General features: G+C 40.3%; 1 protein-coding gene across 1 annotated transcript in view; it reads right to left on the reverse strand.

Moving 5' to 3' along the window:
- Positions 1 to 439: 439 nt before the first annotated feature.
- The window catches only part of LOC111529305 (FYVE, RhoGEF and PH domain-containing protein 5-like), a 111,387-nt gene continuing 95,436 nt past the window's right edge, over positions 440 to 16,390 (reverse strand). Inside the window, 1 exon segment of the mRNA XM_026448356.1 lies at positions 440 to 1,058. Within this exon segment, the coding sequence (XP_026304141.1) occupies positions 440 to 1,058 (619 nt within the window).

Here is a 16,390-nt window from a genome sequence, read left to right on the forward strand (position 1 = left end):
GGAATGACTGTGTCTGACAAGAAATTGGAGGTATGAGGGCTCTGAGGTAACAAGGAGACTAGGGCTGAGTCTGGGAGTGATCCTAAGTTTGGGATTGGGCCAGGACCTGGGATTGGGCTAGGACTAAGCCTGGGCCTGGGCCTGGGCCTGGGCCTGGGCCTAAAATTGGAGCTGGGGCTGGGGCTGGGCCTGGGAGTAAGCCTGACTTGGAATTGGGCCAGGGACTAGGATGGAGCCTGGACCTGAGATTGGGCCTTGGCTTTTGAGTGGGCCTGGAATGGGGCTGGGATTGGGCCAGGGGCTAGACCCAGGGCAGCCAAATGCCCTCTTGGGCTCTGCACCCAAAGATACTTCAGGCCTGGTGGAGGTGAAGATCATGAGTTCCACCACTGGGAGAATTCCCAAGGGACCAGGCTGACTGGGGGCAGAGGCCGTGGCTTCAGGGAAAGGGGGCACAGTGTGAGCTCTGCGGGCTCTGGCCTCCTGCCTGGGGCTGCTGTTGCTGCCAGGGCCACTGCTGCTGGGGCTGCTGCTCCTGTTGGGGCTGCTGCTGCTGGAGCTGCTGGGGTTGCTGGGGCTGGACCTGCTGCTGGGGCTGCTGAGGTTGCTGGGGCTGGACCTGCTGCTGGGGCTGCTGAGGTTGCTGGGGTTGCTGGGGCTGGAGCTGCTGCTGGGGCTGCTGAGGCTGCTGGGGCTGGACCTGCTGCTGGGGCTGCTGGGGCTGGAGCTGCTGCTGGGGCTGGAGCTGCTGCTGGGGCTGCTGCTGCTGAGGATGCTGCTGGAACTGTTGGAGCTGCTGCTGGAACCACCGCTCCCGAGAGCGTTTGGCCCGGCGATTCTTGAACCACACCTGCACTTGGTACTCCCCCAGGTTGAGCATCTCCGCCAACTTTTGTCGTGTGTCATAGCCTGGGTATGGCTCCTTCTTAAAGTGATTTTCTAGCACTTCCTGCTGTCTCCAGTTGTAGACTGTGCGGTCCTGCCGCTGTCTCTTTGGAAGGCCTGGGGACGGTGGAACACCTCTGGGATGCCCAGGGTCTTGCATCCTGGGTCCTGCTCTGTGAACATAATTAGAACAAATATTATCAATGAATGCTGAAACTACTGACTAGAAGTTTATTGGTAAACAGGATATTGACATTGTCTCAACTTTTCTTCCCACACATTTATTCATTACAAAGGGAAAAGATGCCTTACAGTACACCACAAAGTGATCAGAGCTCACATCACCAATAAAACAGATATTATGTGCTCCCTAATGTGATACACTAGTATGGGATACGACTTCACCTACATAATATTCCTGCCAGACATACATATCCTGAACCTAATCATATGAAGAGAGAAAAACCAAAATCAAGGGACATTCTACAAATAATTCCACAATTGCTTTCCTCTTAAAAAAAGTCAGTATTGGCTTGGTGTGGTGGGTTCATGCCTGTAATCTCAACACTTTGGGAGGCCAAGGTGTGCGAATCACTTGAGGCCAGGAGTTCAAGACTAGTCTGGGGAACATAGTGAAACTCTGTCTCATAAAATAAAATAAAATAACATGACATAAAATAACCTAACATAACATAACATAAAATAAAATAAGCGAGGTGTGGTGACACATGCTTGTAGTACCAGCTACTTGGGAGGCAGAGGCAGAAGGACTGCTTGAGCCCAGGTGGTCGAAGCTACAGTGAGCTATGATCACACCACTGCACCACTGTACTCCAGCCTGGGCAACAGGGCAAGACTCTGTCTGTAAAATAAATAAATTAATTAAAATTAAAATTAAAATAAATGGCAGTATCAAGAAAAACAAAAACAAAGGCTGAAGAATTGTTTCAGATAAAAAGAGACTAAAGAGATGATTAAATACAATATGGGATTCTGAATTAGATCCTAGATGGAAGGAAAAAATTTACAAGGAACATTATTTGGATAACTGGCTAAATTTGTATATAAAATGTATATTATGTAATATTAATGTTAATTTCCTGAAATTGATTATTGTGATTATGTAAGAAAATAATCCTTGTTTTGTTCTTAAAAGATCTAAAACTCCTTTTTTCATTTTCTTGAGTCAGTTTCACTCTATAACCCAGGCTGGAATGCAGTGGTGTGATCTCAGCTCACTGCACCTCCAACTCCTGGGTTCAAGCTATTCTTGTGCCTTAGCCTCCCGAGTAGTTGGGACTACAGGCACATGCCATCATGCCTGGCCTGGCTAATTTTTGTATTTTTAGTAGAGATGAGGTTTTGCCATGTTGGCTAGGCTGGTCTCGAACTCCTGACCTCAAGTGATCCACCTGCTTCGGCCTCCCAAAGTGCTGAGATTTCAGGCGTGAGCCACCACACCCAGCCAGATCTGAAGTATTTAGGGGTAAAGCATCACTATATCTGCAAATTATTCTCAAATAGCTCAACAAAAAATTAAAAGTAAATAAATAACATCAAATAATATGTAAAAGTCTAAAACAGATGTGGCAAAATGTCAATATTTGACAAAGGTAAGTGAAGGCCATACAAGTGTGTATTATTCTTGAAACTTTCCCATAGGTTAGAAATTTTTCAAAATAAAAAGACAAATGAGATATAGAAGAAGAAAATATCTTACAAGTAACAGCCTATACTTTCCCCAAATACCTCCAATCTTAAGAAACTTACTGCATCTTTCAAGGCAACCCAAGCCATTATTACAATACACTGGACCCAAAGACAAATGCCCTGCTACTCCATCACCTGGGCCATCAAGTGGCCCTGGTTCTGCCGCAAATAAAATCATCCCTCCTCCCAAATAACAGCTCCTTAGGTACTTGAGTATGATTTCATTGTGCCTAGCTATTTGTTTTTGGGGTCAAACATTTCCTGTCTCTTTGTACATTATCCTGTGACATGGTTTCTGGTATACCTATGGTCTTGGTGAGTTCAATGCACTTCCTGTAGTCTGCCAATAAGATTTAACACTATCCACAAATGATATTATATGTGGATAAGGTGATCTCATTAGAGCAGAATCACTCAATTACGTCTCTATGTCTATTTCCCAGGCTAGGACCACATCAACTGACAAATCATATTACTTCTAAAGTCAACTAGATCTTCGTCCTTGTACAGTTTGGATTTTGAAAGTGCCTTAGAGCATGTCTTGATGATTGCCCTTATTAAATGTCAACTTGTCAGGTTAACCTTACATTCCAGTCTGTCAAGAAAACCTCAGTTCTGAGTTCTCATCGTGTTGCAATTAAAATGATGGGACATGATCAAAGACAGTACCTCATCCTCCCTCACAAATCATTAAAAGGCAGGAACCACAGCTAATATGTTCTACATGTCCCCACATTCCATAAAACAGTGTCTAATAGAAGACATTATATGTTGATTTGCTTGTTTACTGATAAGGAGGGTTCATTTTAAATGTAGAAGCAAGTTGAGACACTGATCTAAAGATGCCTGACAAGTAGACATTGTTTTGTAACTACAGAATAAGTGAGAATATTTTAGTTCTCAAGGCAATTGGAAAGCAATAAAGAGCAGGATCTTGGTTTTCCTTTAGATAAAAATACTAAAAATTAAAATTAAGAAATCAAAATCCTTTACATGCAAAATTATATTGCCTTTCTCTGAATTTCAAAGGAAAGAAACAAAGGATATGTATGAAATTGCAACTTTAATTCAGTATCTTTACTCACAGTATAGAAATAAAAAACCATTTCTTTTCAACATTAGGAATACTACTGAAAAATAATTATAGCAAAGCCCTAGTCATTCAAAGAAAGATTCTATTGCATGAGAGTTTCTAAATGTAAGCATCCAAACATTTTTCTTTTAAACAACGTTAGAGAAATTTGAGTTATTGCAGACTCATGTCTTCTTAAATCCAATTTAGTCTTTGACATCCATAACAATGAAGCTGATCTATCAAGAAATTACTGCTTCTTGTTATACTACAATGAAGTCCTCAAGAAAACGGAGCCAGCCAGGGCTGTCCTACCCAACACCAAATAACTCCCATAGCTGCCCCTCTTACAGTTTCTCTGTCCTGCCCTTCCATATTCCTTATCATGCTCCATCAGCCTATCAGCCATTTTCCTTCATGTCTCTAATTTTCTACTTTTAATTTTGTTGAGTATTTGGAAAACCTTTTTTTTCTTTTTCTTTTTCTTTTTTTTTTTTTTTTTGAGACAGGGTCTTGCTCTGTTGCCTGGGCTGGAGTACAGTAGCACGATTATGGCTCACTGCAGCCTCAAATTTCTAGGCTCAAATGATCCTCCTGCTTCAGTCTCCTGAGTAGCTGGGACTACAGACACATCACCACACCCAGCTAATTTAAAAACATTAAAAAAAATTTTTTTTGTAGAGATGAGTGTTTTGCCATGTTGCCCAGGCTAGTCTCAAACACCTGGCCTCAAGCAATGCTCCCTTCTTGGCCTCCTAAAGTACTGGGGTTACAGGTGGGAGCCACCATGCCCAGCCTGAAAAATAATTTTTTATTTTTTTGAGACAGTCTCACTCTATTGCACAGGCTGGAGTGCAGTGGCGCGATCTCAGCTTACTGCAACCTCCACCTCCCAGGTTTAAGCAATTCTCCTGCCTCAGCCTCCTGAGTGACTGGGATTACAGACAGCTGCCACCATGCCCGGCTAATTTTTGTATTTTTAGTAGAGACAGGGTTTCACCATGTTGACCAGGTTGGTCTTGAACTCCTGACCTCAAGTGATCTCCCACCTCAGCGTCCCAAAGTGCTGTGATTACAGGCGTGAGCCACTGTGCCCAGCCTGAAAAATAGACTTTTAAAACTTGCCCTAATCTTGTATAAATTAAGAGCTCAAAAGTTTTAAGTAAAAAAACCGTCATATAGTTAGCTACATCACTAATCAGTGACTCCCAAATGACATTATCATTAGTGCATTCGCTGGCTGTCCTCTATTTTGGTATCTCAGATGCCATTTTTAGTCATATTCTGAATGTTGGTTATAGTGAAAGTAAATGCTATTTATGTTAAGATCCATATTTATCTTAAAGCATGCTTTGATTTCTTCATTGTGAGCAATTTCTTTTGCTGTCTACGCCCATTAATAACAGTAGTATGAGCATTATATTCTAACAGAAGCATTCCCAACTTCCAAAACACAGAGAAATTAATTTTAGCTATTATTAACTTAATTGCATTTAAGCCTTTTTGCAAATTATTAATTACTACCATCTCCACAACAGGAAAAAATACCATGTAAGAATCTTTATATCACATCTCTTGACTTGTACCCAGAATATATAAAGCACTTTTACAACTCAACAATAAAAAGATGACCCAATCAGAAACATGCAAAGATGGCTGGGCACAATGGCTCATGCCTGTAATCCCAGCACTTTGGGAGGCTGAGGAAAGTGGATCACTTGAGGTCGGGAGTTCAAGATCAGACTGACCAACATGGTGAAACCCTGTCTCTACTAAGAGTACAAAATTAGCTGGGAATAGTGGTATATGCCTGTAATCCCAGCTACTTGGGAGGCTGAGGCATTAGTATCATTTGAACCCAGGAGGCAGAGGTTGCAGTGAGCTGAGATAGTGCCATTGCACTCCTGCCTGGGTGACAGAGTGAGACTCTGTCTCAAAAAATTAAATTAAATTAAAAAAGTAAAAAACAGGCAAAGACAACAATGAACAATCCCAAAAGGAAACAAAAACAATTATCTTTACAATTGCATCAAAAAGAATGAAATGCGTAGGAATAAACTTAACCACAAAGGCAAAAGACTTGTGCACAAAAGACTTTCTACACAAAACACTGCTGAAAGTAAAGACATAAATAAATGAGAAAACATCCCATGATCATAAATGGAAAGACTTAATATTGTTAGGAGCAGAACACTACTTAAAGTGATTTACAGATTTGATACAATCCCTATCAAATTCCAATGATCTTTTTAATATATTTTTATTTCTTTTTTTAAAAAAATAGGTGGATGGATTCATTCATTCATTCATTTATTTTTTGAGATGGTGTCTCTGTTGCCCAGGCTGGAGTACAGTGGCACGATCTTGGCTCACTGCAACCTCTGGCTCCTGGGTTCAAGCGATTCTCCTGCCCCAGCCTCCCAAGTAGCTGGGATTACAGGTGTGCACCACCACACCCAGCTAATTTTTTGCATCTTTAGTAGAGAGGTGGTTTCACCATGTTGGCTGGGCTGGTCTCAAACTCCTGACCTCGTGATCCAACCACCTCAGCCTCCCAAAGTGCTGGGATTACAGGCGTGAGTCACCGAGCCTGGCCCCAATGACTTTTTTTTTTTTTTTTTAACAGAAAACAGAAAATCTGAGCGGATCTTCATGGTAGATGGCAGGCAGGACTAGACTGCAGCTCTGACTTGGACAGAGCAGTGTGCAGAGAATCGCATTGTGAATTTTAGCTCCAGAACAACTGCAAAAACAAACCGGGAATCCCGAGAGGACCCACAGACCTCTGGAGGAAGTGGATTGCTCCTGCAGGACCCAGGAGACACCCCAAACATTATGAGTGCCTAAACTGAAGAAGTGGGAAAGGGAGATCCTCTGCTCCCTAACACACACCCCCACTGGGGAAACTGAAGGTCTAGTTTGTGGGAGAAGTTTCCCACCTTACCTGGAGCTGAGTCAATTTAGAGAACTGAGTGAAATACAGGGGTAGAGGAAGCAGCAGGAAAGGCTCTGAGAGCTTGCTGGGTCCCCAAGCAGGGCATTCCTGCCTGGCACCACAGAGATCCTTCAGTGGGGCGGCCAGAGGTGTGTGGAAAATGCCACAGGGAGAAGAAAATCTCCAACTGAACTTTGTAACAAGTTAAACTGGGCAAGAAGCCTCCTGGCCAGAACTCAGGGGACAGTGTGAACCCAGCAGGCAGACTCTACAGGTGGGGAGAAAAACCAAAGCCCTTTTCTTTCCCAGCTGGAAGGTGGGTAGCCTGAGGCAAGTGCTCAAGCCCTGCTCAGCCACTGCCTGGAAACAGACTCGTTGCTGTTAGGAGGGGGCACAGTGGGTGTGAGACTGGCCCTTCAAGATTGTGTGGGAGCTCTGTGAGGCCTGTGACTGCTGGCTTTCCCCCCACTTCCCTGACAACCTGTATGACTCAGCAGAGGCTGCCATAATTCTCCTAGGTACACAACTCCAGTGACCTGAGAACCTCACTCCCATCCCCCACAGCAGCCACAGCAAGATCCACCCAAGGAGAGTCTGAGCTCAGACACGCCTAGCCCTGTTGCCACCTGATGGGCCTTCCCTAACCATCCTGGTAGCTGAAGACAAAGGGCATATTCTCATGGGAGGTCTACAGCCCCACCCATTGCTGGTTTTCTCCATACTACCACAGCTGATGCTCTCTGGAAAGCACCACCTCCTGGCAGGAGGCCAACCGGCACAAAAATAGAACATTAAACCACCAAAGTGAAGAACTCTCACAGAGTCCATTTCACCCCCTGCCACCTCCACCAGAACAGGTGCTGGTATCCATGGCTGAGAGACCCATAGACGGTTTATATCACAGGACTCTGTGCAGACAACCCCCAGTACCAGACTGGAGCCTGGTAGACTTGCTGGATTGCTAGACCCAGAAGAGCTTGGCTCTCAGGAAGCCACATCCCTAGGAAAAAGGGGAAGAGTACTACATCAAGAGAACACCCCATAGGACAGAAGAATCTGAACAACAGCCTTCAGCCCTAGACCTTCCCTCTGACAGAGCCTACCCAAATGAGAAGGAACAAGAAAACTAACTCTGGCAATATGACACAACAAAGCTCTTTAACACCACCCCCCACCCCAAAAAAAATCACACCTGCTCACCAGCAACGGATCCAAACCAAGAAGAAATCCTTGATTTACCTGAAAAAGAATCAGGAGGTTAGTTACTAACCTAATCAGGGAGGCACCAGAGAAAGCTGAAGCCCAATGCAAGGAAATCCAAAAAAAATACGATACAAGAAGTAGAGGAGGGGGGGACAAATATTCAAGGAAATAGATAGCATAAAGAAAAAATAATCAAAAGTTCAGGAAACATTGGACCAGGAAACATTGAAACAATTATAGAAATGCAAAATGCTCTAGAAAGTCTCAGCAATAGAATTGAACAAGTAGAAGAAAGAAATTCAGAGCTCAAAGACAAGGCCTTCAAATTAACCCAATCCAACAAAGACAAATAAAAAAGAATAAGAAAATACGAACAAAGTCTCCAAGAAGTTTGGGATTATGTTAAATGACCAAACCTAAGAATAATCAGTGTTCCTGAGGAAGAAGAGAAATTTAAAAGTTGGGAAAAATATTTGGGGGAATAATGGAGGAAAACTTCCCTGGCCTTGCTAGAGACCCAGACATCCAAATACAAGAAGCACAAAGAACACCTGGGAAATTCACTGCAAAAAGATCATTGCCTAGGCACACTGCCATCAGGTTATCTAAAGTTAAGATGAAGGAAATAATCTTAAGAACTGTGAGACAAAAGCACCAGGTAACTTATAAAGGTAAACCTATCATATTAACAGCAGATTTATCAGCAGAAACCCTTCTACAAGCTAGAAGGGACTGGGGCCCTATCTTCAGCTTCCTCAAACAAAACAATTATCAGCCAAGAATTTTATATCCCGCAAAACTAAGCATCATATATGAAGGAAAGATACAGTCTTTTTCAGACAAACAAATGCTGAGAGAATTTGCCACTACCAAACCACCACTATAAGAACTACTAAAAGGAGCTCTAAATCTTGAAACAAATCCTGGAAACATATCAAAACAGAACCTCTTTAAACCATAAATAACATAGCACTTATAAAAGGAAAATACAATTTAAAAAGCAAAAACATCAAACAAAAAAATTAAGGTACACAGGAAACAAATAGCACAATGAATGAAATGGCAATTCACATCTCAATACTAACATTGAATGTAAATGGGCTAAATGCTCCACTTAAAAGATACAGAACTGCAGAATGGATAAGAACTCACCAATCAACTATCTGCTGCCTTCAGGAGAATCACCTAACACATAAGGATTCACATAAAGTAAAGGGATGGAAAAAGGCATTTCATGCAAACTGACACCAAAAGTGAGCCAGAATAGCTATTCTTATATCAGACAAAACAAACTTTAAAGCAACAGCAGTTAAAAGATACAAAGAGGAACATTATATAATAAGAGGCCTTGTCCAACGGGAAAATATCACAATCCTAAACATATATGCACCTAACACTAAAGCTCCCAAATTCATAAAATAATTACTAATAGACCTAAGAAATGAGATAGACAGCAACACAATAATAGTGGGGACTTCAGTACTCCACTGATAGCACTAGACAGGTCATCAACACAGAAAGTCAACAAAGAAACAATGGATTTAAACCATGTCTTAGAACACGTGGACTTAACAGATATATACAGAATATTTTATTGAACAACCACCGAAATACATTCTATGCATCAGCACATGGAATTTTCTCCAACGTGGAAATTTTTCTGACACATAATGATCTTAATAGAAATGCTAGCTATTCTTTTTATTATGTGGTTCCTCATATACATGGCTTGGGAAGCTAACGCAAGTCTCTGAAAGATTTCTTCAAGGATCCCTGTCTAAATGAGAGAGGAAAAGTTATCATTGAAATAGCAGACTCTATTTAACAATGCTGGTTGTAGGTCTCTGATGAAATTTTAGTTCTCTGAATCCTCTAAAATTCATTTTACATATGTTTTATTATCATGCCACAAAACCCTAGCCTAAGTGAGTAATCAATTATTAGCTGGACCACATTCCAAAATGTTTCTTTCCAATGTTAGGCATGTAAAATCAAGGTGGAAAATATAAACACAATTCAAATAGATTTGGGGTCACTCTTTTTTAGTATTTTAATTAGAAAACAGGTATCCACCCTCACTCTGAGAGATGATTCCCCATAGAAATCCAGGCTTTCATGTCTTCCTTGAGTAAGCAATGATATTTTTCCAAAGTAGGGGTCCTAATTGTAACAATAACACTAGAGAATTTAGTAGAGACCTATTCATGGAGTATTTCCCTATGGTATGCAGGTATTTACTTTCAATCACTTTTAATCTACAGTGTATAGATATGGGGTACATAACACGCAAAATGGGACCAGTAACATATTCCTACAATTTTATCATCTGAAAATCAAGTGTGTAAGGCTAATTTTCATAACTATTTAGAGCAGTGTGGTTTTATAGCTAACTAAGGAAGGGCAGAAATGCTAAGAAGCCATGAAAATATATGTATTCTGAGCCTAGTTAGGTAATTGATCTGAAACCTATGGAAAAGTTTCATTATCTAAAATATATATTCCATAGAGTAGCATTAGCAAAGGTTAATCTTTTCTGAATTATTAATCAATTTAGTAAAAAAGTTCTCTCTATTCACACATTAAGAAAATTTGGATTAGCTCCCTTGATGTGCCCAGGAGAAAAAACAGAAAATATTAATCTAACATCCCAGTAGTCCCCAAGATTCATAGGTCCCACCAATTATTAAGCACACAGCACTAAATGATTTCTTGTCTTCTGTGTGCTTATAAATGGCGTATACCTATTTCTGTAGTTCTATTTCATGTAAGTCATAAGATATACACAGATATCTTGATACTGGAAATGTTTTAAAAAGAAAAATATTAAAAATATAACATTTAAAAGATGTTGCAAAAATATAAAACAAAATAATTATGAAATTCCCTTCTATCATATAATTTCTGGGAAATACAAGCTTTACTTCAATCCAGTTTATTTCAGTTTTAAAAATAAAATACATACCATTGTAAAACCAGCTAAGTATTAGTTTTAATCATTTGTAAACTGAGGACGCAGAACTCAGTGTGTGTCCTGCCAATATAAATGTGTACAGAAAAGGCAGAATTCTTCAGGTGCCTTGAATTGCAGTAACATTTAAGAAATCATGTTTTATGTGGATCACTGCTTTAAAACTGATGGGAAATTATATTTCTATATAAGAGAATTTCCCCAGTTAGAGTTGGAAAACTTTATCTAGAGTATTAGAAAGTGACACTTGGGATACATTCATGATCATCCACTTATGGAGTGGTGCCCATGGAATACCAAGACAACAGAAAACTAAGCTCTAATCATCCAGCTCTCTCCACATCATGTGGATCATACACAACTGAATCTGTGAAGCACACATCCCATCTCAATATGCTTTATACTTGTATGTATTATAAGAAAAGGTACATAGCTACTTCTGTGCTAATAGATCATTTTCATTAGAAAACATCCTGAAGCAGACCCATCTCACATGCAGAGACATACATAAGCTCAAAATAAAGGGATGGAGGAAGATCTACCAAGCAAATGGAGAACAAAAAAAAAGCAAGGGTTGCAATCCTAGTCTCTGATAAAACAGACTTTAAACCATCAAAGGTCAAAAGAGACAAAGAAGGCCATTACATAATGGTAAAGTGATCAATTCAACAGGAAGAGCTAACTATCGTAAATATATATGCACCCAATACAGGAGCACCCAGATTCATAAAGCAAGTCCTTAGAGACTTAAAAAGAGACTTAGACTCCCATACAATAATAATGGGAGACTTTAACACTCCACTGTCAACATTAGACAGATCAACGAGACAGAAAGTTAACAAGGATATCCAGGAATTAAACTCAACTCTGCACCAAGCGGACCTCGCAGATGTCTACAGAACTCTCCACCCCAAATCAACAGAATACACATTTTTCTCAGCACCACATCGCACTTATTCCAAAATTGACCACATAGTTGGAAGTAAAGCACTCCTCAGCAAGCTATTAAGAACAGAAATTATAACCAACTGTCTCTCAGACCACAGTGAAATCAAACTAGAACTCAGGACTAAGAAACTCAATCAAAACCACTCAACTACATGGAAACTGAACAACCTGCTCCTGAAGGACTACTGGGTACATAACGAAATGAAGGCAGAAATAAAGATGTTCCTTGAAACCAATGAGAACAAAGATACAACATACCAGAATCTCTGGGACACATTTAAAGCAGTGTGTAGAGGGAAATTTATAGTACTAAATGCCCACAAGAGAAAGCTGGAAAGATCTAAAATTGACACTCTAACATCACAACTAAAAGAACTAGAGAAGCAAGAGCAAGCACATTCAAAAGCTAGCAGAAAGCAAGAAATAACTAAGATCAGAGCAGAACTGAAGGAGATAGAGACACAAAAAACCCTCCAAAAAATCAATGAATCCAGGAGCTGGTTTTTTGAAAAGATCAACAAAATTGATAGAGCGCTAGCAAGATTAATAAAGAAGAAAAGAGAGAAGAATCAAATAGATGCAATAAAAAATGATAAAGGGAATATATCACCACCGACCCCACAGAAATACAAACTACCATCAGAGAATACTATAAACACCTCTACTCAAATAAACTAGAAAACCTAGAAGAAATGGATAATTTCCTGGACATTTACACTCTCCCAAGACTAAACCAGGAAGAAGTTGAATCCCTGAATAGACCAATATTAGGCTCTGAAATTGAGGCATTAATAAATAGCCTATCAACCAAAAAAAGTCCAGGACCAGACGGATTCACAGCTGAATTCTACCAGAGGTACAAGGAGGAGCTGGTACCATTCCTTCTGAAACTATTCCAATCGATAGAAAAAGAGGGAATCCTCCCTAACTCATTTTATGAGGCCAACATCATCCTGATACCAAAGCCTGGCAGAGACACAACAAAAAAAGAGAATTTTAGACCAATATCCCTGATGAACATCGATGCAAAAATCCTCAATAAAATACTGGCAAACTGAATCCAGCAGCACATCAAAAAGCTTATCCACCATGATCAAGTGGGCTTCATCCCTGGGATGCAAGGCTGGTTCAACATTACAAATCAATAAACGTAATCCAGCATATAAACAGAACCAAAGAAAAAAACCACATGATTATCTCAATGGATGCAGAAAAAGCCTTTGACAAAATTCAACAGTCTTTCATGCTAAAAACTCTCAATAAATTCGGTATTGATGGAACGTATCTCAAAATAATAAGAGCTATTTATGACAAACCCACAGCCATTATCATACTGAATGGGCAAAAACTGGAAAAATTCCCTTTGAAAACTGGCACAAGACAGGGATGCACTCTCTCACCACTCCTATTCAATATAGTGTTGGAAGTTCTGGCTAGGGCAATCAGGCAAGAGAGAGAAATAAAGGGTATTTAGTCAGGAAAAGAAGAAGTCAAATTGTCTCTGTTTGTAGATGACATGATTGTATATTTAGAAAATCCCATCATCTCAGCCCAAAATCTCCTTAAGCTGATAAACAACTTCCACACAGTCTCAGGATACAAAATTAACGTGCAAAAATCACAAGCATTCTTATACACCAGTAACAGACAAACAGAGAGCCAAATCATGAATGAACTCCCATTCACAATAGCTTCAAAGAGAATAAAATACCTAGGAATCCAACTTACAAGGGATGTAAAGGAACTCTTCAAGGAGAACTACAAACCACTGCTCAGTAAAATAAAAGAGGACACAAACAAATGGAAGAACATACCATGCTCATGGATACGAAGAATCGATATTGTGAAAATGGCCATACTGCCCAAGGTAATTTACAGATTCAATGCCATCCCCATCAAGCTACCAATGACTTTCTTCATAGAATTGGAAAAAAACTGCTTTAAAGTTCATATGGAACCAAAAAAGAGCCCGCATTGCCAAGACAATCCTAAGTCAAAAGAACAAAGCTGGAGGTATCACACTACCTGACTTCAAACTATACTACAAGGCTACAATAACCAAAACAGCATGGTACTGGTACCAAAACAGAGATATAGACCAATGGAATAGAACAGAGCCCTCAGAAATAATACCACACATCTACAGCCATCTGATCTTTGACAAACCTGACAAAAACAAGAAATGGGGAAATGGTTCCCCATTTAATAAATGGTGCTGGAAAAATTGGCTAGCCATAAGTAGAAAGCTGAAACTGGATCCTTTCCTTACTCTTTATATGAAAATTAATTCAAGATGGATTAGAGACTTAAATGTTAGACCTAAAACCATAAAAACCCTAGAAGAAAACCTAGGTAATACCATTCAGGACATAGGCATGGGCAAGGACTTCATGTCTAAAACACCAAAAGCAATGGCAACAAAAGCCAAAATTGACAAATGGGATCTAATTAAACTAAATTCAGTATTGAATTTAGTTCAGCAAAAGAAACTACCATCAGAGTGAACAGGCAACCTACAGAATGGGAGAAAATTTTTGGAATCTACTCATCTGACAAAGGGCTAATATCCAGAACCTACAAAGAACTCAAACAAATTCACAAGAAAGAAACAACCCCATCAAAAAGTGGGCAAAGGATATGAATAGACATTTCTCAAAAGAAGACATTCATACAGCCAACAGACACATGAAAAAATGCTCATCATCACTGGCCATCAGAGAAATGCAAATCAAAACCACAATGAGATACCATCTCATACCAGTTAGAATAGCAATCATTAAAAAAAGTCAGGAAACAACAGGTGCTGGAGAGGATGTGGAGAAATAGGAACACAATTACACTGTTGGTGGGATTGTGAACTAGTTCAACCATTGTGGAAAACAGTGTGGTGATTCCTCAAGGATCTAGAACTAGAAATACCATATGACCCAGCCATCCCATTACTGGGTATATACTCAAAGGATTATAAATCATGCTGCTATAAAGACACATGCACACGTATGTTTATTGTGGCAGTATTCACAATAGCAAAGACTTGGAATCAACCCAAATGTCCATCAGTGATAGACCGGATTAAGAAAATGTGGCACATTTATACCACGGAATACTATGCAGCCATAAAAAAGGATGAGTTCGTGTCCTTTGTAGGGACATGGATGCAGCTGGAAACCATCATTCTCAGCAAACTATCACAAGAACAGAAAACCAAACACTGCATGTTCTCACTCATAGGTGGGAATTGAACAATGAGATCACTTGGACATGGGAAGGGGAACATGTCCCTTTTTGGGAACATGTCCCTTCCCAAAAAGTCTCACACACTGGGGCCTATTGTGGGGAGCAGAGGTGGGGGATGGCACTGGGAGTTATACCTGATGTAAATGATGAGTTGATGGGTGCTGACAAGTTGATGGGTGCAGCATACCAACATGGCACATGTATACATATGTAACAAACCTGCATGTTGTGCACATGTACCCTAGAACTTAAAGTATATATATAAAAAAATTCCTGAAGCATGTGAACATTGCATAAAAACGAGCTAAAAGAAATCCTCCCAGTATGAATCCTCCCACTGTGCCACACCATGCTCACCACCTGACTTGCACAGCATGGTTTAGGAGATAAGGGGACAAAAAAGAAACCCTTTCCATCAGCAAGATGAGCTAGGAGACTTTCTTCAGATATGGTTCTTAGGAGTGTCAGATGCTGAGATCTGGCTTGCCCAATGAGCCAAGCCCTGAAAATTGCATTTTACACATGGGAAAAGGCAAGCTATTCTCAGAGAGACTTGAGATTCAGAAGATAATGACATAAATCACAGGAAGAATAACGTGGAAGAAAATTCTGAGATAGGTCACATTTGGAGAGGCCACATTGCAGAAGACAAGAGAAAAGCTAAGTGCGTAGGTTAAGAAAACACAGAGCAAGAAATGTCAAAGAACAACCTGAACATTTCTTTGAAAAGTCACCATAAAAATCTCTCAAAGCAGACAGTGAAGCCTGAATTTCCTTCCGGAAAAAGGTAACATAGGTAAGATTCCCTTTACTACTTTGATTAAGGAAGCAATCACTTTAAACATTTTGCAACCTGTAGTTACCAAATCATGGACAGTCTGTGATACATGGAATAATCAAATGGGCCACAAACTAGTGAAGAACGCTCAGGTTGCTGCAACTGAGCCAGTGGTCAGGAGAGCAGTGTAAAAGGAAGCAACCTCACAAGTTTGGCACTTATGCCCTTGGGGTGGACAGGTTACAGGGCGAAGGAAGGGAGTGGGGGCATGTCTATCGTCACATCTGCAGCACCAGTGTAATCGTGCATATCTCTCAGGGTAGAGATGATGTGCAAATACAATGATTTACATCCAGCACCTAGTGAGGTACCTGAGATACGTGAAAGAGCATACTTTGGCTTTGCATTATCATAATTGTCAACTTCATCATCATTGTCATGACTATCATCAATTTTCTCAATAAATTTGAGAGATTACACCTTTGGGAGCCACAAAAGGGGTTATCACCACCATCATCACTTTGTTTTCTTTATTTTTTAAAGCAACTGCAACCTCATAGTCACTGTCTCTAATTTGAAATATTCTAGCCACTAGGGTACATGCTTATGTGCTGACACCATTAATTTAAATTTGAGAAGTCAGGCCCAGCATGG

Source organism: Piliocolobus tephrosceles, chromosome 2 (assembly GCF_002776525.5).
Source record: "Piliocolobus tephrosceles isolate RC106 chromosome 2, ASM277652v3, whole genome shotgun sequence".
Lineage (NCBI taxonomy): Eukaryota > Metazoa > Chordata > Mammalia > Primates > Cercopithecidae > Piliocolobus > Piliocolobus tephrosceles.